General features: G+C 39.0%; 2 protein-coding genes across 2 annotated transcripts in view; one reads left to right on the forward strand and one right to left on the reverse strand.

The window, feature by feature from the left end:
- LOC140143768 (BRCA1-associated protein-like) overlaps positions 1-25,145 on the forward strand; it is a 78,112-nt gene that overhangs the window by 34,690 nt on the left and 18,277 nt on the right. The gene's annotated exons all lie outside the window — the stretch shown is intronic.
- Positions 628-24,855, reverse strand: LOC140143795 (uncharacterized). Its single transcript, XM_072165611.1, has 9 exons — positions 24,779-24,855; positions 9,709-10,496; positions 8,624-8,881; positions 5,865-6,010; positions 4,856-4,919; positions 4,299-4,414; positions 3,653-3,722; positions 2,511-2,724; positions 628-1,735 (listed from the first exon to the last, which is right to left on the reverse strand). The coding sequence occupies exons 2-9, from the start codon at positions 10,490-10,492 to the stop codon at positions 1,318-1,320; spliced, it is 2,070 nt and encodes a 689-aa protein (XP_072021712.1). The 5' UTR covers positions 10,493-10,496; positions 24,779-24,855; the 3' UTR covers positions 628-1,317.

Genomic DNA, 25,145 nt, shown 5'->3' on the forward strand with positions numbered 1-25,145 from the left:
TGGTGGTTTTTTTGCCAGTATATTATGTATTGTATGTTCATGTAGGTGACAAAATGTCAAAAGCTGTCGAACTTTTGAATGGTTTTTGGAAAAGCTTTGGACACTATCAGTACACTTTTCCCAGAAAACACAAAATATGCATCTTTTAAAACATTTGTTAAAAGTTAAAAAATGTTTAAATAACATTTTTAGATGTTCTATATCAAAAAAGTAACAGATGTCAGAACTTTCATACATTTTTCTGCAAATGTTTAAACGTGGTGTAGTATGGTGTACTGGTCAATCGATTTGAAAATTTAGAAAATCTCACAGGAAAATTGCTGAAAAATGGCTTGTGCCCCCCATCAGTGTGATTCTAGTGGATCAGATCATGTCACATCATATTTTATCATTCAAAAGGTTTGTCTATAAAGGGCCATATATACATGTACACAGATTTGGGATAAAGGTACAATGTATTGTGAGTAACCAACACTTTTTCCCCTCTGTTTTACATTTAAAGCAAGTCATAAGAATTAATGCTTTAAGGGGCTACTACACCCCTGCCCAATTTGGTGCCTATTTTTGCATTTTTCTCAAAAATTATAGTGCATTGGTGACAAGTAAGATATGTATATTATAGGGGCAAGGACTACAACTACTGCACTATAAATTTTTATTTCAGCACAGACAACATGTGGAGTTACAGAAAATGAGGGAAACCAATATTTGATCAATTTATAAATACTTCCCTTGAGTTGCTGAATTGTCAGTGCAGTAGTTGTAGTCCTTGCCCCTATAATATACATATCTTACTCGTCACCAAATGCGCTATAATTTTTGAGAAAAATGCAAAAATTGGCAAAAAATTGGCCAGGGGTGTAGTACCCCCATAAGGACAAGACCCATTGTATTGACCTTAAAAATATTGTGTGACTTGCTTCATGTACAAGAGAGAGGACACAGTGTTGGTTACTCACATTACTATGGAATGGCCCAAACACATTTGGTCCCAATACATGTATTATTTTGTCCAAAGATATTGGTTCAAACATTTTTTTCCACATTTATAATCAAAATGCATTGAATTGAGTCATCCCTGGATGTAGTCTTTACCAATGGCAGAGATATGAGCGAATGGTATGAATGCCCTCTATGCAAGGAAAATCTGCATGCAATATATACTCTTTTTTAATAATAATTGTAGAGTCTGTGGATGTAGTCTTTACCAATGTCAGGACATTCCAAGCAATGAGCATGGGCAAAGAAAAAATAGACTAGACTCATTTTGTCCCGCATTTTGTCCAGCTGTAAATTGTTGTGCTATTTTATATCCTTTCATATTTTTGATGATGATATTTGCAGCATCCCCGAGTTATAGTCTCGACTCAACGAATCAACAGCCCCACTGCTCCTTTGTCCCCACGCTAACTGTGTCCTTGCTCTCATTGGTGTCACTACTGCATACACTAAGCAGCTCATAAGCGAGTGATGTGAATTCCAATTCCACCGTTGTCTAAAAGTGAACACTATGTTTGGCGGTCTTGGTTTGGAGACGTGGGTATTGTCTCCCTTCAGCAGCCATTTATGGTAGCGTTCCTCAAATAAAAACGGGTCAAAAACTTGTGTTTCTTCATCCCTTTGAAGTTCTTTGGAGACACTGGTCACATCTTGTGTTGAGCAGACGAAAACTTTGCTGCGGCAGGTCACATGTCGAGTGGCATAGATGTAACCTTCCTTCTCACAAATCATAACACTGCAAGATTAAGAACAAAATGTGCAATTTATAAAATGTAAACTTGTATGACAATCTTGAGGATTACTTTGAGACTCTGATACACGGGTATTTCTTCAACATAAATCATGTACTTCAGATATTGATTAGAAAACAATAGTTTTGCACTGAAAATTTTATGAATCATCATCTCCAAAGTTATGGGTAATTACTAGATCTTAGGAAAAATCACCAAATAACTGTATCACTGTAATTTTATGACCAACGAGTGGCTGCTGCAAGCGGTAAAAGATTATTGGAGATACAAAGTGACATGCATTTCAATAAAATTGCTGAAACAAATTATTCCAAAATAATATCTACAATATCCCTATAATATGGCACAGGTATTTATGTACTCTAGTAGATGCTTTTTTCGTATTGCATGCGAAAGTTTCTTCTTGAATAGCTTTGCATATTCTCTACAAGATATAAACATTGTCGTCAACCTAGGATACTTTTATTCCATAGGACAGAATGACCATCCATGTTTATTACCATACTATCTATGGGGTGGCAGGAGTGTACTTCAGAAAGATACCGAACTCACATTTATTCTGTATAATTACATGTATGTGACCATCCATTTGTTCCCATTTAAATTGTCGCAATTATGACTACCCTGCTGTGTATGATTGTACATGTAGAACTTCATGAATGCAGAGTCAACTTTGACAAATTGATGTGTATACATGCTCCCAGAAAAAAATTATTATAGTGTACTGGAACACCCAAAAAACATTAAAAAAATACCTACCCTTTCTTGATGTGGTCCAATACTCTTTTAGTGTATTCTGCACTTCTACTGTTATCAGCTACTTCTGGGAATGGAATCAAAGTCAGCTTTGTCAGATCCTCTGTAGGAGTCTCTTCCGTTTGCTTGTAGAAGAGAACACATCCTTCCTCAGTTGTAACTGGGACTTTGAACAGTTCTTGTTCACGATAGTATCCTCGTACAACCAATTCATAATCTGAAAAAAAAAGATCCCAACTTAAATTAGCTTGACAACTTTAATAGGAAGCAGTGTGACACACTGGTTATAAAAGTGCAAGAGGTCCATAGTTCAAAATCTCTGCAGGACAAAAAAAAATCCACTCTCCCTGTGGTTCATCGGGAAAAGGTGGGGCAGATGACCTATGACAAAGACCTTGCTACAGTCGGTTCCAATCAGGGTAATGGGTAATGCCCAATCGTCAGCTACACTTGCCTGTCCTGTCATAATGACCAGGCTGCTATCTATATGACGACCCCTTTCACCAGGTCACTTGGCCTGGTTGAAGTTCCGTCAGTTTAATTTCCACGTTTTCAGCTGATAATACCTAGATATTCTTGGTACTTCATGAAAACGCTGGCCGGGCAACATAAACAATCATGGCTTGCATGGTATCCCTGGTCTTGTCCTCGGTACCTGAGGGTCGGTAGTTCAAAACTGCTGCGGAGAAAACAACTTTTCTCTTTATCATCTTTCTCCCTTCATTCTTTCCTTTACATTTGCCAAAAAGCACAATTTGGGGCATTAGGGTTAAAGGGTACCGGTATTTTGTGATTCTTTCCTCCTCTGTTTATGGTAAGGTTCAATGGATATCCACAAAAAAACTTATTTCCAAAATTTCAGTTGATTCAGATATTGAATTTGCAAGTTACGCATTGTTGCATGTATTTTGGTGCCCCCATACATGTAAGCCACTTTTTATTCAAAGGGACCAATTGGTTCAAATTTGGGCTATTGGCACAACAAGGTATCAAAATGTGAGCAGCATAATTTGACTTCTTTTTCCTATTTCAGTTTGAAATTTTAATTCACAGATTTTGTGGCCTACCTTGTGGGTAGTTTAATAACTCTTTGTGTTGTGTGTACATTTTATGTATACCAACATTGATGTTATTCCATTACTTACATTCAGGAAGCTTTGGTGATGGAATTATGGGCCCTCCCAAAACCATATCTTCCCCTAACGATGATGATGGCTGAAAGTGGAATACAAAGTGATTTAAGTAAATGTTATGAATATAAGATATTTTATGAGATGACCAAAAATTTAACCCAAACCTGTGAGATGTGAATTGGGTGGAGGTCAGGGCTTGCCCGACTGCCTGGGACAACCAAAATTAGATGCCAGGCAACCAAAAACACAGGATTTTAAAATGACAGATATGATTAAAATTATGCATTTTTAATGACGATCTTCAATTAAAAAACGCATATCAAGAATTTCTAAGAGGAAGATAAGGAATGCCCACATGCATTTTGCATGGAAGGGTTGTTACATGTAGTCCAAAAATTGTTTAAGTTAGGGTTTAGGGCATTTTAGGTTAGGGTTAAGGTTTGGGTTAGCACTAGAGTTAGTGATAGGGTTAGGGTCAGAGGATTAGTGTCGGGTTTAGGGTCAGGGTTAGGATTGCATTTAGAGTTGGCATTAGGACTTTGGTTATTAGGGTTAGGGTGAAGTTAAGGGTTAGGGTTATGATTAGGGTAAGGATTAGGGTTTATAAAACTTTTTGTGAGCCTGAAGCAACACAACCATTTATGTTAAAACAGTTTACCTGTTCTTCAGTTTCAGACTCTTGGTTAATACCCAACACATCCAAAATGGTTCCCAGCGAATACTTCTGTCCCTCATCGCTCGCACTACTCAGGAAACTAGTCAATATACTAGTATCTAGTTAAAAACATAAAATAATGTCATAAAATAACCAGGAATTTTTTCAAAGGAAATTAGTATACAATTCAAACATACAGGGCTTGTGGATAGGAATTTTTTTGAACATGGCAAAAGATGTAATACTATTATAAATGCCAATGGCGGTGTTGCGTTAACTCAGAGAATTCCCATCTTAATAGTCCGATGTCAGGTCTTTAAAACTGGCTTGAAAGGGTCAGGAATTTAAAAAGTGTATGAAACACATGAATCAAAGGTCAGGGATTAAGATTAAGTATATGAAACACACAAATATCTTACAAGAGGTACCATTTTTTCCAACCGTCAATATTATTTTATTTGTTGAAAAATATCACTTTAGACAACTATATGTTCCTACATGTACATAACATTCGACCCAAACCTACAATGTAACATAGCCTTCAAGTTTAAACAACTTACCAGCTGCAATGGCATTCCAGATTTCTTCCCCTGATGGCAACTGATCCATAGATACAGCTCCTTGCTGAAAGTAGTATAATTGGTCATATGTCGTAAGTTGGTATGAAAAAAAGTTACACTTTGGAAATTGAGAGAAAAGTCACCAATTCTGATTCAAATGACCATAACTTTAATTCTATACATCTGATTGACATGGGGTAAAAATAAACATATTTAAAGAGCTGACACTATAAGGATACAGAATATGTTAACATCAAATGTTATTACAGGGTGTGTATGCATTATACAGGGTGTAACATAAAAAAACCTTTTTTTTCTAGTTTTAACACACCCTCTGAAACTATTTCATCAAGAACATTGTATTAAGAAGGCAGGATGTAGGGCTTTCAGTAAAAAAAAAGTCTTCCAATCATCCCTCATAAAAATATACAGGGTGTCCAAAATCAATCAAATAATGGAAAATAGGGGTTTAATTAATTTACAATTAATGAATAATTTAATTAGATCTTTGGTTACAAATAATGTTTCATTAGTTTAATGTGTTATTGATTGCAATACCTCTGAATTTTGAGACACCAAGGAGTTTGACTTTTTCCAGCTATGGCACTTAAAAGAAGGCACCGTTTTTATAAATTTGTGTGTGAACTCTATAGATGGCTATGATTTGTGTGTAAGCTCTACAGGGTGTATCAAAATGATTGGTACCGGGATTACGGGATATGTGACATTTTCAAAAAGATACCAAAAATATAAAATTGCTAATTAATATAGTTTTTGTACTATATATAGAAAGGAGAAAGGGGCATGTTTTAACTTATTGATCTAATAATATGAAGATAATAAGTTGATGCTCAAGCTTGCGTGATTGATGTCAAGGAATTATTTTATGAAGCGTTAATTCACATGATGTGTGTTGTTTAAAGAGGGATAATTTTCAATTCAAAATTAACACGGTCTTGTTTTATCATTAATACTGAATGGTTATAACCAGTTTGCCCATATAACTTACCTGTTGTTCTGCCTGTTGTAAGGTGACTGGAAACACAGGACCACCACCAGCAGCACCAAGGTTTACAAGGAAATCTGGACTCTCAAGATTGATCAAATGGTCTGCGTCAGCCGGGGCGTCTACTGATGATTCATCCACTTCCATATCTGTGTGCATTGTAAAGGTGATGGATCAAAGCTTATGAAAATGGCTATCACAAAACAATATGCATGAAAATTGAGTCATTCTCAACTTTAATTTCCCCTCTTTTACAAAATTATTCACTTTTATAGCATTTTTATAGCTTTTTCGGACAGGCGCGTTGCAAGCGGAGCGCCTGGGGCACCCATGGGCACCCCACTTTTTTGCAAAGAAAAGAAGAGAAGAGAAAAAGAAAGGGGAAAAAGGAGAAATAGAGAAGACAAAGGGAGAAAAGGAGGAGAGAAATAAGTTAAATTGCGCATATAGTCATGATAGTAGGCACATGCCTAAAAAAAAACGCGCAGTCGGGTCGATAGGAAGTAGGTCTTATGATATATAGGCCTGCAATTATTTTAGGCATTGCTTGAAGGTGGGTCCCGGTTCCAGCACTCCGTGTATACCGCGGGTCACTCGTGCTCGTCGGCGAACTTTGAAAACACCCCCTTTTGAATCTCATTTTGCGAACTTTTCAGGATAAAATTTTGGTGAATAAAGAGCACCTTTTTTTTCAATTTCGCGAACAAGTGTATGAAAAATGATCCCTTTTTTTATTGTATTTCACAAATCGCGCTTCTTTATCTGCAACCAGTGCGGATACACAGGAGTGCCAGAACTGGGAGGCGCGTGGCAAGTCCTCCTCATAAAAGCATGTGAAATTTACTGCCGCCCGCCGATATGCAGGGCCCGTCACATTTTGTCAACAAAGTCGGTATTATTAAGACGGACTCCATGCTGACTTCAACATGTTCAACATCGATCTGTGCATGCTTTAATTGCAAGTCTCAACTTAAATAGTGTAAAAATGATGCACCAAAATTGCTTCAATTGGACCTTTATTTTGCACAATTTCCCAAGCTCTGAGGGGCTGAACATCCCCCCTCAAACACCCCCCCCCCCCCTGCATAGTGGGTAAACAAGTGCCCATTTATTTGCTTCTGCTTTCAACATTTGCCAGTTTAGGCCCTATGTTTAATAGAATTTATAGGCCTACAATAATAGGGAAACTACTTGTCCACGAAAGGCTTCATATGGACCGTCATTTCACAAATTTTCGGCGTTTTCAAACTAAACTTTTCTCACTAATAGAGCTAAAATGGTCCACCAAATCGCTTCAATTAGGTCTTCATTTTGTAAGTTTCTTTCTTCTCAGGGGGAACATCCCCCCTCAGACACCCCCCTGCGTAGTGGACAAACAAGTGGCAATTTTCGCTTCTCCTTTCAACATTTGCCAATTTATGTTTCAACACAATTTATAGGCCTACAATAATAGGGAAAACATGTCCACGAAATTCGCGCGAAAGACGTCATGGAACGCTCATTTCACAAATTTTCTGCTTTTTCAAACTAAAGTTTTATGGTCCAACAAATCGCTTCAATTGGGTCTTCATTTTGCAAAAGTTTCGTAACTTCAGACACCCCCTGCGTCGCGCTTGCGCAACACAGGGGGTGTCTATTGTCACAGCATACGAAAAACACCCTAAAAACGCATGATTTTGGCCCTTATTTCCAAAAATTGACCAAATATTAAAATTTAACTTTTATTGCCAATTAGGATTAACTAAAGGATTAGGATTTAGCTGTTTCATTTGGTAAAACAGGATAATATTTATTTAATCCCGTAAAATTAGTTCTGTATTTTTCTGAAATAGGGAGTAGTTCATACTTGATCAAAATCCTGATGATCCCCGAAAAAAGTCCTGGCTATGCCACTGCACAGATCCCAAACAGCAGGTGTGGAAGTGCATGGAAAAGATCTCATAATAAGACACAATATTTGCAGTGGTTAGACTCATCATTGTACAAGGAAAGTGATGAGACGTGATTGCTCTCCTACAGCTCTCCCTGTGCTACATATACAAGAGTAATTTCCTGTCGGTGAATCGCTTAGTCTTTATACTTGGTAGTAGGTCTAAACAGCTCTGCTAACTCCGGCTACTAACATACTAACTTCATCATTCTGCAGCTCTCTAAAATATCTCAGTTTTAATCATAATCCAGGATTCCTAAAACATGGGGCTAGGGAGGTTACAGTTTAGGGGTAGGATAAAGGTTATAGTCAAGTGACCCCTACATGACCTTAGTTATATTGATAGAGGTTGCGGCAATGATAATTAATTTGTTCCAACTTTACTTGCAAGTCATCATTTATTTCTCTCCCTGTGCTACATATGCAAGAGTGATTTCCTGTCGGTGAATCGCTTAGTCTTTATACTTGGTAGTACAAAAATGTAGGTCTAAACAGCTCTGCTAACTCCGGCTACTAACATACTAACTTCATCATTCTGCAGCTCTCTAAAATATCTCAGTTTTAATCATAATCCAGGATTCCTAAAACATGGGGCTAGGGAGGTTACAGTTTAGGGGTAGGATAAAGGTTATAGTCAAGTGACCCCTACATGACCTTAGTTATATTGATAGAGGTGGCAGTAATGATAATTAATTTGTTCCAACTTTACTTGCAAGTCATCATTTATTTGCAATGCATATTAATTTTACTTTGATTGTGTTATTCTAAAATTCATGGTGCACAATGCCATATAGAAAAGTATATACCAGGATGCATGTATGCATGTACTCACTCTCAGTAACACATGATGTGAATACTTCTTCTACAGCTCCGACCTCCTCCACATTCCCTCCATGGAATACCAAGTTAGCCTGGTTCACCTCGTGATGCAAAGTTTCAGGATTCAGTCCAAGCATCCTGTCCCTCTGATCCGGCTGATATTGTGGTGCAGTAGCAGGTTGCAAAAACTGATGTTGCTGATGTTGTAACTGTTGCTGTTGTTGCTGTGCTTGATGCGGTTGATGTTGCAAGTGAAATTCAGCTTCCATATCTGTATGCATTGTAAAGGTCGAAATATTGAAGCTTATGAAAATGACTGTAAAATGTAACTCATTTAATTGCTGGAAACGGGCACTGATAATTATTGGAATATTCCTTTATGTGCATGTGCATTATGCATCAAGTATTAGGCCGACTGACCAATGTAATGGAACTTGGAACCACCCATCTTCATACATGCAAATTAGAGTCAACTCAGCAACCTACGCAAATAGCTTTTTTTCCATGGACAATTCCACACTGGAACGGACTACCCCACGACATACATGTATTAGACGTACCAGACTATGGAAACTTCAAGACCGCTGTTAGGGACTACCTCAATTAAATTTCGCCAAAGTCATTGGTTTGTACCAACTCTGAAGAGATGCGGGTACCCGTTTATTCAGAGGATAACGTCCAGATCCAGAGAGCCAGGTATTTGGAAACTCGATTCATTATGTTGATTTGGAGGATATTGGGGATTTCCTGTGTTTTCCCTGAGGTGACGGAGTGCTCAGGCGGCTCAGCTCATGGTTGCAATATTACCAGTATATCATCCTCAATTTCTTACCCGCTAGGCAGGTGGGAACTTTTGAAAATTGGCACTGGTCTAACAACTAGAAACCAGTCTGCCAGGAAAGTATATCCATTGATCATTTCTGATGCAGTCTTCCGATGAGATGGGCAAAATATTAAATTGTGAGTAAAATTGATTTTGGTTTTGGCAAGCAAACTTACGAAAAAAACAACAACATGAAGTTTATTTTTACTACCTTAAACATGCATATATATTGATCAAATTGGTTGAAATAATATATACTAAATTAATATATCTACCCTTTACAATTGATGCCATTGTAGGCCGTTGTCTAGGATCATTATTCCAGCATTGTTGCATGATATCCAACAGATCTTTGGGGCAGCCTTCAGGTATGGAGGGCTTTTGTCCATTGCCGACTTCAAACACCACCCTGTGCCATTCCAAGTCTTGAAATGGTGGTTTCCTTGCGCAGATCTCTAGTAGTAGCATCCCATATGCCCATACATCAGATGGCTTGGAGAAGATAGCCCTTCCACGCTCATTCCCCACATGAATTTCTGGTGCCATGTAGCGATAGGTTCCTTTCTGGCTGGATGTTGTCTGAGACTCCTGTATCTCACGTGCAAGACCAAAATCACACAACTTCAAGAGGTTGTCCAGAAAGAGAAGGCAGTTCTGTGGCTTAATGTCCCTGTGCAGGAAGTTCTGTCCATGGAGATATTGAATGGCTACAGCTGACTCTTTGGCCCATTTCTTTTGTAGTTCATAAGACAGAAGTCTCGTTTGATCCTTTAGGTAATCATGCAGTGATCCATTTGGTGCATACTCCATCAGAATAAGGTCAGCAGCTCCAGTTTCACAAAATCCTAGCAATATCACTATGTTTGGATGTTGAAGTTGGCACATGACTTTCACTTCTTTCTCGCCTAGCTCAAATAGTACAGTTTTGGCTGCAGCTTCTTTGTATCCTTTGTAGGGCTTCTTGAAAGACACACGTTTGACTGCCCCAAATCCACCCTCTCCAATTCTTTCATGGAATTTGATATTCTTGAATTCAATTTCATCCACTGTAGCAGTCATGTTTCTGTGTAAGAATGAAAACAACAAAATGGGGCTGTTTTAGTTCATCATATTTTATAACAATGCTTTTCGTTTCTGATTGTTTGATTGAAATGCCCATTTAACATGAAAAGGTTTGAAGAGTTGAAAAACATACACTGTAGGGGCAAACTTGAATTGCTCCCCTGGTTAGCAGAAGCTTGGTACTAAATAATACAATCTTCGATGACTCGGAACCAACAACAAAAGGTGACACAAATCATCACAAATCCAAGGATACACTTTAGCTGAAACGTATCTTGATGATGTTTATTATCTTCACTTGCTAATCTTCTTCTAGTTCTTGTCACAAATAATAATTATGTTGGTTCAGGTAAAGATTAATTGTGTCTTTACCGAGAGCTTCTACACTACAATACATCAAAACCAAGATGACAGCCTCCAGTGCCAAATTCGCACCAAATTACATGTGATTGATGGGCTGCAGGCTATGTTTAGCTTATACTTCAAGGGCGCTCATCACATAAACAAACATGCCATAGGAATGCAATGATTAAGGATGCACAACACTTAAATAAACTTTGATTTTGGTAAATGGCATCAACATTCCGGCGCCTAATTGTCTGCTACCAGCAACAATTACTTCTTAAAACATAGTTTTGGTGTGCCATTTACTGACAAAACTGAACCTTTTACAAGAGGTGCCTTTGTGACCCCTTAAACTTCAAACATCAAACTTGACTGATTTTGAAACATGAATAAAGTTATGAAATCAAAAAACCTTTATCTGATTCACTTGTGTGATAAAAAACTTGTATCAATGCTATGATTCAAAACAAAAAAAACATTTCAAAAATTTCAAGTGATTTGATCCAAAAGAAAAAATAAACTGAGTTTTGGAAATTTCAAAAAGTGATTTTAGCTTCACATGAAAGAATTATTTAGCTTCATTTTACAAGATAGATGATGCTGCACTCAAGAGATAACTGCCCATGCCAACCAAAATTACTTGAAACAAAACCAAACAAAAGCCCACACAACAGGCAAATTTTGGTGAGATTGGAAAAGCCAACTGAACACATGGGAGATACTATTTAAGTGCAACATGATCACAACATATATTATCATGAACACAACAATGTTTAGTTTGTAAACTAGAAATGCAGTCTGTTGCTGTCCTTTCGATGAAAGTACAAAACGCCTTGCATGCGAAATATCTTGTTTGGTACACCTTGTAAATGAGAATACAACTTGATACAATATGACTGCCTGTGCACAACCATAGCAGCCATGAGAAAAACACAACTTGATATAATATGACTGCCTGTGCACAACCATAGCAGCCATGGCCCAAATTTGCAAATTCAGTCAATCCAGGTTATAGTCAAAACACCAGATGCTGATTTACTTGATGCATTTACTTGCAAAGTACATGTAGAAGGGAATACACAATTACAAACTTGAGTGAAATTATTTCAGACCTCGATCATGCATACCCTTTGATTAATAGCAGAGTAACAATTTCAAGAGAAATCAAATTTGAGCATTATCGAGATTCCAAAATACACGAGAGAACATTACTTTCAAATGTGTATCCCAAATATGGATTACATGCTATACTGTACACATCCAACAAATTGTGCACACATTTTAAGCAGTAGAATACGATGTAGAATCTTGCAAATTAAAACTCCATGGGCCTGTGGTGTACCAAACTTTAAACAAACTTGCTAATGATGCACACTGGTTCCATCGGTACAAATTGCATGCATAGGATTCTTCTTTACAAAATCAAATTCACAGATGTGGTGATGTAGGTGTCAAACATGTTCATTCTTGATCTTGACGATGAGTTGTATACTGAATCTGGCAACTTCACACTAAACGCAGACACGCCGCTGTAGAGACGAATCACCAGTCTTCACATCTGTAGTACAGGTAGGTTCATCCGTCATCACATCTGGTAGATCTCATGATGAATTTGACAGTTTGCATCAGTTGTTCCAAAGTGAAAGCAAGGTGTCAGCTTGCCTTTCATGGCAATTTAACGTAAACTGATGTTTAGTCTTATTTTATATATCAGCTGATCCGTAGCTTAGCCTCCAGACTAAGTGGCAATTTAGCTTAGCTGATACCTTTTGGTTATAACGGTTTCAGTAACTTGTTGTTATAACACTATTAGTTCTTTAGTTCTTTACAAGTCCAGGCGTTTCACTGGTTTCAATGTTCGCCGTGGTCTTGATTCTGGAGTACCTGACACTGATACAGTTTCATTGTTGGTAGCACTGGACGTAGTTTTAGGCTTGGTACTTGGGTTACCCAGTGCTGGTACTGGTGGATGAGCTGAAGTAGAATCTTTCTTCACTCCTATATCTTGATCTGGGACTTCTGATTCCAACAGCAAACACAGTTTATCAATGGGTCTGGTGAGAATGCTTGTCCTAGTTTTCACTCGCACACGTCGAACCAGTCCATCACTTGCTGGGAGAGTTTCAATCACCCTTCCTAGCGGCCAGACGCTTTCTGGGTGTAGATTCATTTACAACCATGACGACATCTCCCACCTTGGCATTTCGCTGTGGGTGAATCCACTTTTGTCTTTGTTGTAACTGAGGAAGGTATTCTTTGATCCATCTGCGCCAAAACAGGTCTGCCAGATACTGGACTTGCCTCCACCGGCGCTTGGCATACTGACTCAGCTTTCCTGCAGTGGCTGGTGGTAAGATCATGTCACTCTTTAGTTGAAGAAGGTGATTTGGTGTAAGTGGCTCTAAATCAGATACTTCTCCAGGAACATTGGTGAGTGGTCGGCTGTTAACTATGGCTTCTATCTCACACAGTAATGTATGAAGAGAGTCATCTGTTAGTATTTGTTCCTTTATAACAGAGCACATCACTTTCCTGATTGTCCGTATTTGACGTTCCCAGATGCCTCCATGGTGACTTCCTGCTGGTGGATTAAAGGTCCACTCAATCTCACTTTGCAGAAGGTAGTCATGGATTCTGTCTTGATTCCAAGCGGCAATTTCTCGGCATAACTCTCTTTCTGCCCCTATCAAATTGGTGCCATTGTCAGAGCGGATCTGTTTCACTTGGCCTCTTCTGGACACGAAATCGTCAGATGACATTTACGCAGGCATCGGTATCCAAAGACGCTGCCATTTCAATGTGTATGGCTTTGGATGCAAGGCAGACGAACACTACACCATATCGCTTGACTATACTACGGCCTTGTTTAACTTCTAGTGGACCGAAATAGTCCATTCCAACTCTTGAAAATGGTGGCTCTCCTGGAGTGACTCTGTCTTTGGGAAGATCACTCATCATCTGCTGTTGTACTTTTGCATTCCTCTTTCTGCAGGTGATGCAACTGTTGATAACCTTTCTAGCTGCTGCATTAGCATTTGTTATCCAGTACTTCTTATGCAGGTGAGCCAACATGTGGTTTTTGCCCCCATGTCCAGTTGCTTCATGAACGTCATGTAAAATCAACTTTGCAATGTGGGACTTCTTTGGTATGATTGATGGAAATTTTGTCTTTTCAGGTAGAGCTGACTTAGCCAGTCGACCACCTACTCTGATTACTCCATCTTCTATAAATGGATTAAGTCTGTAGAGAGGACTTGCTTTCTTAATCTTGCTAACTTGTCGCAAGTTGTCTTCTGGCTGACTGTCATTACTTCTCAATTGCAGCTCTTTTAGTGTCTTAATTTCTTCTGGATATGCCTTGGTTTGGACATATACTATTACAGCTCTTTCTGCTTCTTGCATGTCAGCAACATTAAGCAAATCTGTAATGTTGCCATGCTCTTCATTCTCATCATTCTTTCTACCATCATCATCTCCATTATCAACTCTATCATCAACTCTATCATCATCTCTATCATGACAGATCTTACGGAGATATTTCTTGACTCTGAGGATCCATGCAACACAACGACAAAGTTGATACCATGAGGAGAATCGTGTAAGTAGTTTCTCCATTGTATCTGTTGCTTCTTCTGTCGACGCTGTGTTGACTACTAATTTCTTTTTAACTTCTGGATCATCAGCTAGCTCTTCAGAGCTGTTTCCAATGGTAGTCTTCGGCCACTGGTTTTCTGCTTTGTGTAAGAAGTCTGGACCATCAGTCCACCTTCTATTCTTGAGGAAGCAATCAACGGCTAAGCCCTTGAGCAGTCGTCTGCAGGGTTTGAGCTGGTTCCTACATACTTCCATTGGTGTGGCTGGGAGCCATCTCTAATCAATGCGACTCGATTAGCCACAAAGGTGTGGAATCTGGCGGTGTCATTGTTAATATACTTGATCACGGTCTGACTATCAGTCCAGAAGTATGTGCTTTCGACTTTCAACTGTAGTTCCCTTTGCAACATGTTGTTGACCTTTACTGCCATAGCAGCTGCAGTTAACTCTAGGCGAGGTATAGTTATAATCTTCAAGGGAGCAACTCTTGCCTTGGCTGTCAGGAGAGTAAGATGCACTTGACCCATCTCATTAACGAATCGTAAGTAACTCACTGAACCATACCCCTTCTGACTCGCATCACAGAAGTGGTGCATCTGGACTTCACTTTCTTCAAAGTCCTTGGGCTTGAAACATCTTTCGATGGTGAAATCTGACAATTTCGGTACTTCATCAAGCCATCTTTCCCAACGGGTCAGAAGCTCACTAGGAATAGACTCATCCCAACCAAGCTGCAGCTTGCTTAAGTTCTGCAATATTTGTTTTGCTGGCAGGATTGCTGGAGCAACAAATCCTAGCGGGTCATAGATGGAGCTTACAGTTGCTAGGATACCTCTTCTGGTAGGAGGTCTCTCTTTCACTTTAATATGGAAGCCAAACCTGTCGGTTTCTGGTGACCATAGCAACCCCAGCACCTTTTCTGATGGTAACTCTTCATTCTTCAAATCTAGTGTCTTTGTAGTCTCAGCTCTATCGTCTTCAGGAACTGACTGCAACACTTCTCTTGAGTTACTCAACCACTTGGTCAACTTGAAACCACCATCCTTACACAAATTGGTGAGATCACTGACGAGTTGAATAGCTTTGCTTTCACTTTCGATAGATTTGAGGTAGTCATCGACATAGAAGTTGGACAGCACCGTGTTGCATACTTCTTCGCTGTATTTCTCCTTACCATCATCAGCGGTCTTTCTCAGTGCTGAAATTCGCACATGAAGGTGACGCAGTTGCGCCCGAACAAGTGCACATTCATCCTATATTCCTTCAGAGGCAGACTCAGGTCACCGTGAGGGCCACCATAGAAATCTTACTAAGTCTCTGTCTGGTTCTGGTACACGCACTTGATGGTACATTGCTTTTATGTCTGCTACAACTCCAACAGGGTGCTCTCTAAACCTCGTCAACACACCTACCAAGTTGCTTGTCAAGTCGGGTCCTTTTAGTAATTGTGAGTTTAAAGACTGGCCCATGTACTTCGCCGCACAATCAAATACAACTCGAAGCTTGCCCTTGGTGGGGTGAAACACCCCATGGTGGGGGACGTACCACACCTTGCCATCCTTTCTATTGGCTGCATCTTTGGGCACTTCTTCTGCATAATCATTTTTAAACATATCATTCATGAATGCAGTGTATTGGTCGTTGAAACCCGAGTCCCTTTCTAACTTCCTCTTCAGATGGCATGCCCGCAATTCGGCTTGATGTATGTTGTTCGGCAATTTCATGTCATCATCTTTGAGCGGGAAACCTACTTGGTAGTGCCCATCTACATACTTGATTGATGCTTCTACTCTGTTTAGGAATTGTCCTTCACTCACACTTCTCTCTGGCTTGTCATCAATGATTCGCTCATTGAACTCAGCATTGTAGAGTTTCTCTAATTGCTGGTCAATAGTGTCATGTGCCTTAATTCTGTGGATGACTGATGTCCTTTTGTGTTCTTTATTTTTGACACCATACACTGTCCATCCAAGTCTAGTTTGGCAGGCGAAAGGTCCTTCACCTTGGCTGTTTACTACATGTATTGGCTCAAATGCTTTAGGCACATTATTTCCTATGAGGAGAGACCAATATGGCATTGAGATTCATCACTTAATCTTCCTAGCTTAACTTCTTCCATATAAGGAATTGCATCAATATCATCCTGGTTGATGATGTCAGCCAAGTCACCAGGGATCTTATCTTGTGTATATGCCTTTGGAAGAGAGATGATATTATTTCTGTTCATGTCAGAAACTTCTAAATCTTGGATGATTTCACTGTCTACTATGATATCATCTGTTATGGTTTCAATTTCCAATTTGGTTTTCTTGCCTTTAACATGCAGTTCCTTTTGCAGCCTTTCAGAACAGAATACAGCATCACTGCCGTTGTCGAGATAGGCGTAAGTTTCTACAGACATTCTGGAAACTCTTGAGTAGACTATGACTGGTATTATTGTGGGATATGATTCACTAGATTTAACTCCGGCGCCTGTAAGCCCACATGTCTGATTGGCAACTTCACCAGACTTCTTTGTCTCTTCCTGTTTCACATGCAGCACTGTTGGATGGCGCTTTTTACATGTCTTGCAGGTAAGCTTGTATTTGCAGATTTTACTGTAATGTGTTGCTTTCTTTAGGCAGCCAAAACAAACTCCCAACTCTCTTAGATACTGCAACCGGTCACTTATAGGCTTTTCCTTCAATTTGTTACACATTTCCAAAGTGTGATCTTTACCCTTGCAATATGTACACGGCTTGTCGGCTCCTGGGCTACTTGACGACACATTTGGCCTGGCTCCTGGACTATATGACATTACATTTTGTCTGGCTCCTGGACTATTTGATGTCACACTTGCCGACACAGCTTCTGTGTTTGTTGCTAGATTTCTTCTAGCTTTATAAGTCTGATAGTTTGGGTTTTTTACCCTTTCTTCCTTCTTAGTACTATCTTCCTTCTCCGTCACACTTCTACCGTAGGCAGCATTAGTTGCGATTCTAGCCTGTTTTTCTAAGAAGGAGGTGAAGTCTTCAAATGTTACCACTTTGTTTCTTTCTTCTTCTACATAATCTACTTGTCTCCTCCATCTGTCTCTCATACTATATGGTAACTTCATCATCAACATTCTAATGTTTGCTGTACTTTGCAACTCATTAGTATAGCCCAGGCTGGTCATGGTATTTTTGCATTCTAACAAAAATAATGACAAATCTTGTAGCCCTGAACTATCACCTTTCACATTCGCCACTGCCTCATCTTCGCTAAGTAGGCCTCTGCAATCTTGTGCTTATTACCATATTTCCTTTCCAGCAACCTTTTGCTTCCAGGTAACCAACCTCATCATCCATGTGAATACAACTTTTCACCAAACTGTTGGCTTCACCTCTTGTGTACTGTTCAAGATAGTACAGACGGTCTCTATTGCTTTTGCTCTTATTTTCGATTATGAATTCAAGGCTCGTATGAAAGTAACATACTGAAGCGGGTCTCCAGTAAATGTCTGTAATGTCCGCTTTGGTAGACTCGCTTGTTTATGTTGTTCCACCAGCAGCCTTGTTAAGTTGTCTTGGTTAGTGCCAAATTTTCTATACTGGTATCTTTATCTTCTTCTTTCACTTCTGTTGTATGTTGCCGTGGCAACATGACTTGTTTTTTCTTCACATCAGGCTCTGGTGACGAAGTTATTCTATGACCATACTTTACTGATGAAGGCCCGTCATGTTCATACTGTTCACTGTACTGTTCTTGACCATACTGACGATACTGTTCATCAATATTTTCATATTTAGTGGCAGACAAATAATGTGGGGGTATTCTGTCCCCTGTACTCTCTGATTCCTCAGGTGCTGCTGCAGGAAACAAGACTTCACTTGGTGGTGGAAAGTTGACTTGCATAACTTGACTGGTTGTTAACCTGCTTCTTGGCTGAACTTGTTGACCTAAATCAGTATGTACTTTACCATCAGTAGTCATGCCCACTGCTGGCTGCTCTTTTATGGGTCCCAACTCCACATGTGTGTATTTTGGTCTTGCCCTGGATTTAGACCTACAGCACCAATTGTATCATGTTTAGCTAGGAACTTGCCATCAATTTCTTGACCTTCTCTAGTGTTGTGGTTCAACCACTGCCTCACTGATGTGTTTGTATCTGGTTGAGCTTCTGTGAGGTCATCAAGCACCGATTTTGGTCTACTTCTTAAGCTCTGGGATTTATGTTCATAATCCTCCAATACATCTATTTTGGCTTGCTCTATGTTTATTTCAGTCTTCATTTCCAACCACTCTCTTTGTTGTTGCAAGTCCCTTGCCCTGGCTTGGATATTAAATTCCTCACTTTCTAGAGCTTGTTTTTCCTTCAATGCTTTGGCACGACATTCTAGCTCTACCTTTCGAGTTGCAGCTTGCAATAAAGCATATTCTGTACTTTTAGATAATGCATCACTTTTATAAGATCTTCTGCTTCTTAATTCGGCATCGCTTTTGTGACTCGACATGATGTTTTCGATAGTACCGAAACGAACTAATTAATCTAAACGACAGCCGATGCAAGCAACGGCGCATATATTTTTCTAAAGTGAACAACGGTTCACTAATTTATGTGAGAAACTATACGTAGGACCTGTGTAAAGTGTGCTTTGTGAGGCTACATGTGTCTAAACCTGAAATTAATACTGAATGTCAGTATACACGAAACTTCGCTTGAATGCAGGCCCCACGTTGCTTACCGACGGGTGGGAGAAAGCTCGATCCACTCGCTTATCGTGGCACCGACAGGCGGGAGTAAGCTCTTTGCGCCCGTTTATTGATAACAAAATACCACAAAACTCTTTTTTAGGTAGAAGTCCTGAGTCAGTGTTGTATGATTCTATGAGTTATTCCTGCATGCACTAGCTGTACAACTGCAAGATTACTAATGTCAGTATTAGAGGCGTATATGCAGGCACTTTACTACCAAACTTTATTTGAATTGTCGTGGCGACTCATGGAGTAAACTTGTTACCCTTAATTAGATATTTATTAAAATACCACAAAGCTATTTTTCAGTAGTAGTCCCGTGTCAGTTTGTGCTTTTGATTCTACAAGTCATTCCTGCACAACGGTGCAAGAGATCTAATGTCTGTGTTAGAAATGTACATACAGGCAGCTACTACTGATATCTTTATTTTGATTTCTACGATTCGGATTCATAGGCCTCAATAACTTCTTTGAAGTTCTAATCCTTAAGCTTCTACCAAATGTGCATTTATCTACATGCACACTCATTAATATTTGCATATTCAGTGACGTCTGACATGACTGGAGGCTGTGGTGACTGTCTGTGCCAATGCAATGTTTATGTTTACACTGCTGACACGACCTTAAGCTTTTAGCTATTTTTAGGTAAGCTTACAAAACAGACGCTCAACTGAACCTTTATTTGGTAACTATTTACCAACTATAGAGGAATCCAAATACACGCATTCCTACACCTGACTAGCAGCCTTTAGTTGGGTCCCCGACCGCTACAATGCATCCAAAATGTGTAATGATTCGGCCTTGGCGGAAATTTTAAACTGCATTCCATCGCCCGTTTTACACCTTCCGCGAAAACACAGGTAGACAAAAGAAGTTTACAACACAATACAGTTCCAACAGTTGTGCAAATAAAAGCCGCCTTACACCTAGAGAAGGTCGAGGAGGGTTAATAGAATAATACAGTAGAGATAATTCCGCAGGTAATCCCGTCGCATCTATTCATAGATGTACAAATGGATGAACAAAAGGACTCTGTATGAATAGATGCGACAGGATTACCTCTATTGTATATTATTATTCTATTAACCCTCCTCGTCTTTGCATCTTCTCTACATTTGTAGGTGTTAGGCGGCTTTTATTTGCACAATCGGGTGCTCAAAACCCCAGGTTGGTGCTAGCGGGAAACCAAAGATGGCCGACCAAATCCTGACCATGACTTGGCTCGTTGGATTCGTCTATAGCATCTTTTTACAGAAAATTAATCTTTACAAATGTAGGGGCAAACTTGCTTTGCTCCCCTGGTTAGCAGAAGCTTGGTACTAAATAATACAATCTTCGATGACTCGGAACCAACAACAAAAGGTGACACAAATCATCACAAATCCAAGGATACACTTTAGCTGAAACGTATCTTGATGATGTTTATTATCTTCACTTGCTAATCTTCTTCTAGTTCTTGTCACAAATAATAATTATGTTGGTTCAGGTAAAGATTAATTGTGTCTTTACCGAGAGCTTCTACACTACAATACATCAAAACCAAGATGACAGCCTCCAGTGCCAAATTCGCACCAAATTACATGTGATTGATGGGCTGCAGGCTATGTTTAGCTTATACTTCAAGGGCGCTCATCACATAAACAAACATGCCATAGGAATGCAATGATTAAGGATGCACAACACTTAAACAAACTTTGATTTTGGTAAATGGCATCAACATACACTGACAATCAAGGGAAAAAACATTGGCACACTTTCAACAAAATGTTAACATCATCACTTGTAGGTAAATTGTAGACAGCTCATTGGTTGATTACCATTCAATATTTTTGCTGTTAGCCGATACTGTTTGATATTTTTACCATCCCAGCTATGCTTATACTGTGCAATAGGTTACGAGCCTTTGTACCTTAGCCATACGTATTATTTGTGTCATGCATATACAGGAAAGAGACTGCTTCCTAGGGCACATTTTGTCTCTTAAGGCATGTTTCTATTGGGACCATTTACCGGTAAAAAGACGGTAAAGGGATTAATTCTGCTCAATAGAAACTGACCTTCCCCGCTATTTACCGGTAAACAGAGGCGAGTTTTTTTTGGTATCGTTTTCCTTCTTGAGGAAGGAAAATAGCAGGGACGCTTACCGGTAAACGTCAATAGAAACTCACTCCGTTCCGATTGAATGCGCATACAGGGAAGAAAACGGAAGTTGAGTCGCGAAATTGACCTCTGCATCATCAATGAGCTAGCTTGTTTATGTATTATACCATGATTATACCATTCCGTTCGCCAAAATTTTTAGGCCTAATCACATACAAGTATTTGACTCACTTGCTATAAATAAAGTAAATGGAAGAAATATTCATAATGCATTATCCTTGCATTATACATATTATGCTATAAATATTTAACATGAGTTATGATTTATGACCCTAGTAAAAGCCATGAAATAAAACAACAACAACAACATCAGCGGATGAATCCAGCTGTGCATGCGAAATAAATAGAAATCAACTCGGATCCGCGGCGGTGTGTGCTTCAGAAAATTAGAAAGATTTCATGAATTTAATATTATGTTGTTGATGTTAAATTACTATTCGCTAAAAAGAATATTAATGAAATTAAACTGTGAAAGATTAAATTCTAAGACGTATTTTTTTGGCGCGCAACAATACTGAGTACTCACGTCGATATCACTGTGGGGGATTTCCCAATGGCGTAATTTGATGTACGAGAACGAATGAAAACGCTAATAAAAAACATTATTCTTCAGTCTTTTCTCGTGTTTGCTACCTCATTTTTAGCCAAACAATTAAGAAAATACTACAATATTAAAATCCACAAATGCTTTGCGATTGACCCCAGTGCACGACCTTTCGCCGGCAAACTTTTAAGGTGTGTCAATTGACGCTGTTCATCGAGTGTTTACCGGTAAACAACGTGCAATGGAAACTGACCGTTATCCGCCTTTCGCCGCTATTTGACGGCGAACAGTTTTACCGCTAAAATGCAGGGGACTCAATAGAAACACGATATTACATGTAGACTCAATTTTAGGCTAAGTAATTGGAAATATGAATTATGTACCAGCAAAACTTGTGTTGTGTTGTCAAACGTGACACGATCTGGTCCAAAGGCGGCAAATTTGAAACTGAGATAAAGGTAAAAATATGGAGTAAAAAACAATAAAATACATAAGAAAATAGGCATCAAAAAACTTCATAACTTTAGAACCAAGTATGGTGTTTTCAGTAAATGAAAGCCTATTGTATGTATATTGTATAATGTAATAATTACAGTAACTCAATTTACAAAAATGCCTCCTTTGCCCCCCCCCCATGGACCAGATCATGTCACAAATGAGTATAAATTTTTCTTAAAAAATTAGATAGAATTTATGATCGAGTGATATAAAACAAATAGTAACTGTCTTAAATTTGTGTAATGGTTGAAATATGTGACCAGCTCCAACAAAACCCGGAACAAGTCGCCAGACATGTTTTTGAGTTATAGGCCTTTCTTATACATGTAGGACATTCCCATAAAAAAAAATCTTATTTTGGAATTCTTGATTCCATAGTATTTGACTGTGGGGAAAAGTGGACTTTTCAATCCTTGAAAGTACTCATTCAATAGAGGTTTTTTTAATCAATAAATAACAGTTGAAGTATGATAATCCCTATATTCAATCCTGTGTAAGGCAGGAAACTAATTTGCCCGTTGCTCAGAACAGCAATTTGGTAAAAATATCAAGGTATCATTACAAAATTATCCGCATCTTGAAAAGTATTGATACTATTTATTTTGGTATCATTTTAAAGCTGCTTATTGTAAAGTGCTTGCATTTTTATCCAAATAATGAAATGTCAAAAAATGCGACTTGTTCCTGATTTTGTCAGAACCGGTCACATACATATCACTTGGTGAAAGATATATTGTTCCACTCGCCGTTCCAGCTTGTGGAATCGAACAATCCATCATATCTTTCACTGCATGATTATATTTCGACCATATATCACACTCAAAGACAGTTTAAATGGGATGTTCACGTTTTAGTTGCTGAAAAATTGATGAGTCTTAGGGGCCATTCATAAATACTTTGGGTTGGGTAAAATGTGGGGGACCAAAAAATTTTGTTTGCTAAAGAAGGAGGGTCAAAAAAGTTATACACAAGAAAATACCAAAAGAACAAGAGCATACAAAATTGTTGCCTTCTTTTTTAAACCCGATCATGGCAAAAATGGTGACAAAACTTTTTTTGCGTGTTACACACGCTCATTTTTGGAAGCTCAAAAACTTTACATGTATTGTACAGTCTGTATAAGAAAAGGGTATAATATCGTCGGTCGCAACACATAGTGGTGTACAAGAGCAGAAGTCTGATTTTAATCAACAGATGTTGCCAATTATAATTAAATTCAATTTTTGTCTCGCCTGATAAGGCAGGAGACTATATAATCACTTTTCCGTGCAGATGTGTGTATGTGTGTAGGGGCGGGGTGTGTGTGTATGTGACAAATTTGGTTAAAGTTTTGGTTAAAGTTTGCTTTCCGCCTATTTTCTCGGAGACTATGAGTCGCACGTTCCTCAAACTTGGTGGGTGGGTGCATCTTGACCCGAGACAGAACCGGTTTGTATTGGTTAGTGTGTCAAGGTCACTGAGGTCATCTAGGGGTCATCTGAGGTCAAATTAGTAAAAACTGTCATATGTCCATGACACTTGGTGGGTCCATTCAACATTTAAAGCCAAATTTTTGGAAGGTCATTTCAAGGTCACCAGAGGTCATCTGAGGTCAAATTAGTAAAACTGTCGTATGGGCATGAAACTTGGTGGGTACAGTCAACATTTAAAGCCAAATTTTTGGAAGGTAATTTCGAGGTCACCAGGGGTCATCTGAGGTCAAATTAGTAAAAACTGTTGGATGGGCATGAAACTTGGTGGGTACAGTCAACATTTAAAGCCAAATTTTGGAAGGTCATTTTGAGGTCACCAGGGGTCATTTGGGGTCAAAGTAGTAAAAACAATCGTATGGGCATGAAACTTGGTGGGTACAGTCAACATTTTAAGCCAAATTTTTGGAAGGTCATTTTGAGGTCACCAGGGGCCATTTGAGGTCAAATTAGTAAAAACAGTCGTATGGGCATGAAACTTGGTGGGTACAGTCAACATTTTAAGCCTAATTTTTGGAAGGTCATTTCGAGGTCACCAGGGGTCATCTGAGGTCAAATTAGTAAAACTGTTGCATGGGCATGACACTTGGTGGGTACAGTCACCATCAGCCAGATAATCGTGCCCAGCCGATAACCGCCAAATTCATTTACCTCTACCAAAAGTAATTGAAAAAGCAGGTGGTCGCAAAAGCAGGCGAGACTCGTGGTTCGAGAACCGCCTTGTTTTTACAAGTTAATACCGGAGCAAGTTACCACCACCGGGAATTTAACCAGGGATCTCATGCACCAAATGCAAGTACCCTAATCATTAGGACACGCTCACCCTTGTTTTAAGTGGACTTGGCTTTCTATAATATATTTACGCTTTTACGTACATATGTACATGTAAATTTATTCCAAATACAGCCCATGCACCTGGTTGAGTTTTATTTTAAATCATCACCAACAAACACACACCTTGTATTTTGTTGTACCAGCAACAGCAATAACAGTCAGAATAGCAGCATTTCCGTGATTGATGAAGATCATGACCTGGACATGAGGAAAAATAATTTATAACTTTTTTGACAAGAAGACCAAGGGCTAATGCAGCCAGTCATGTAGGAAGTGTTTTACACACCTAAATTTGTTTATACACACCCAGATTTTGCCCATAGCCTATTTGTACACAAATCTTTAATTCACACACACAGATTTTTGAATTTACACACCCAAACCTTCAGATCCTACAAGACCTTGAAGAAGATATACACAATTATCCTTCCATAAATTAGAGTATTGTGAAAGGGCATGGGATCTATAGGGTGTCTACATTTACACGTTT

Source organism: Amphiura filiformis, unplaced genomic scaffold, assembly GCF_039555335.1.
Source record: "Amphiura filiformis unplaced genomic scaffold, Afil_fr2py scaffold_28, whole genome shotgun sequence".
Lineage (NCBI taxonomy): Eukaryota > Metazoa > Echinodermata > Ophiuroidea > Amphilepidida > Amphiuridae > Amphiura > Amphiura filiformis.

What these genes read in the sequence shown, in the direction of transcription:
- LOC140143795 (XM_072165611.1), bottom strand. Translation starts at nt 10,492, where the DNA reads ATGACTGCTACAGTGGATGAAATTGAATTCAAGAATATCAAATTCCAT. An exon ending in TACAACAGGCAGAACAACAG is followed by an intron (nt 4,920 to 5,864) that starts GTAAGTTATATG and finishes TACTACTTTCAG; the next exon opens with CAAGGAGCTGTATCTATGGA. An exon ending in CTGGAATGCCATTGCAGCTG is followed by an intron (nt 4,415 to 4,855) that starts GTAAGTTGTTTA and finishes GTTTTTAACTAG; the next exon opens with ATACTAGTATATTGACTAGT.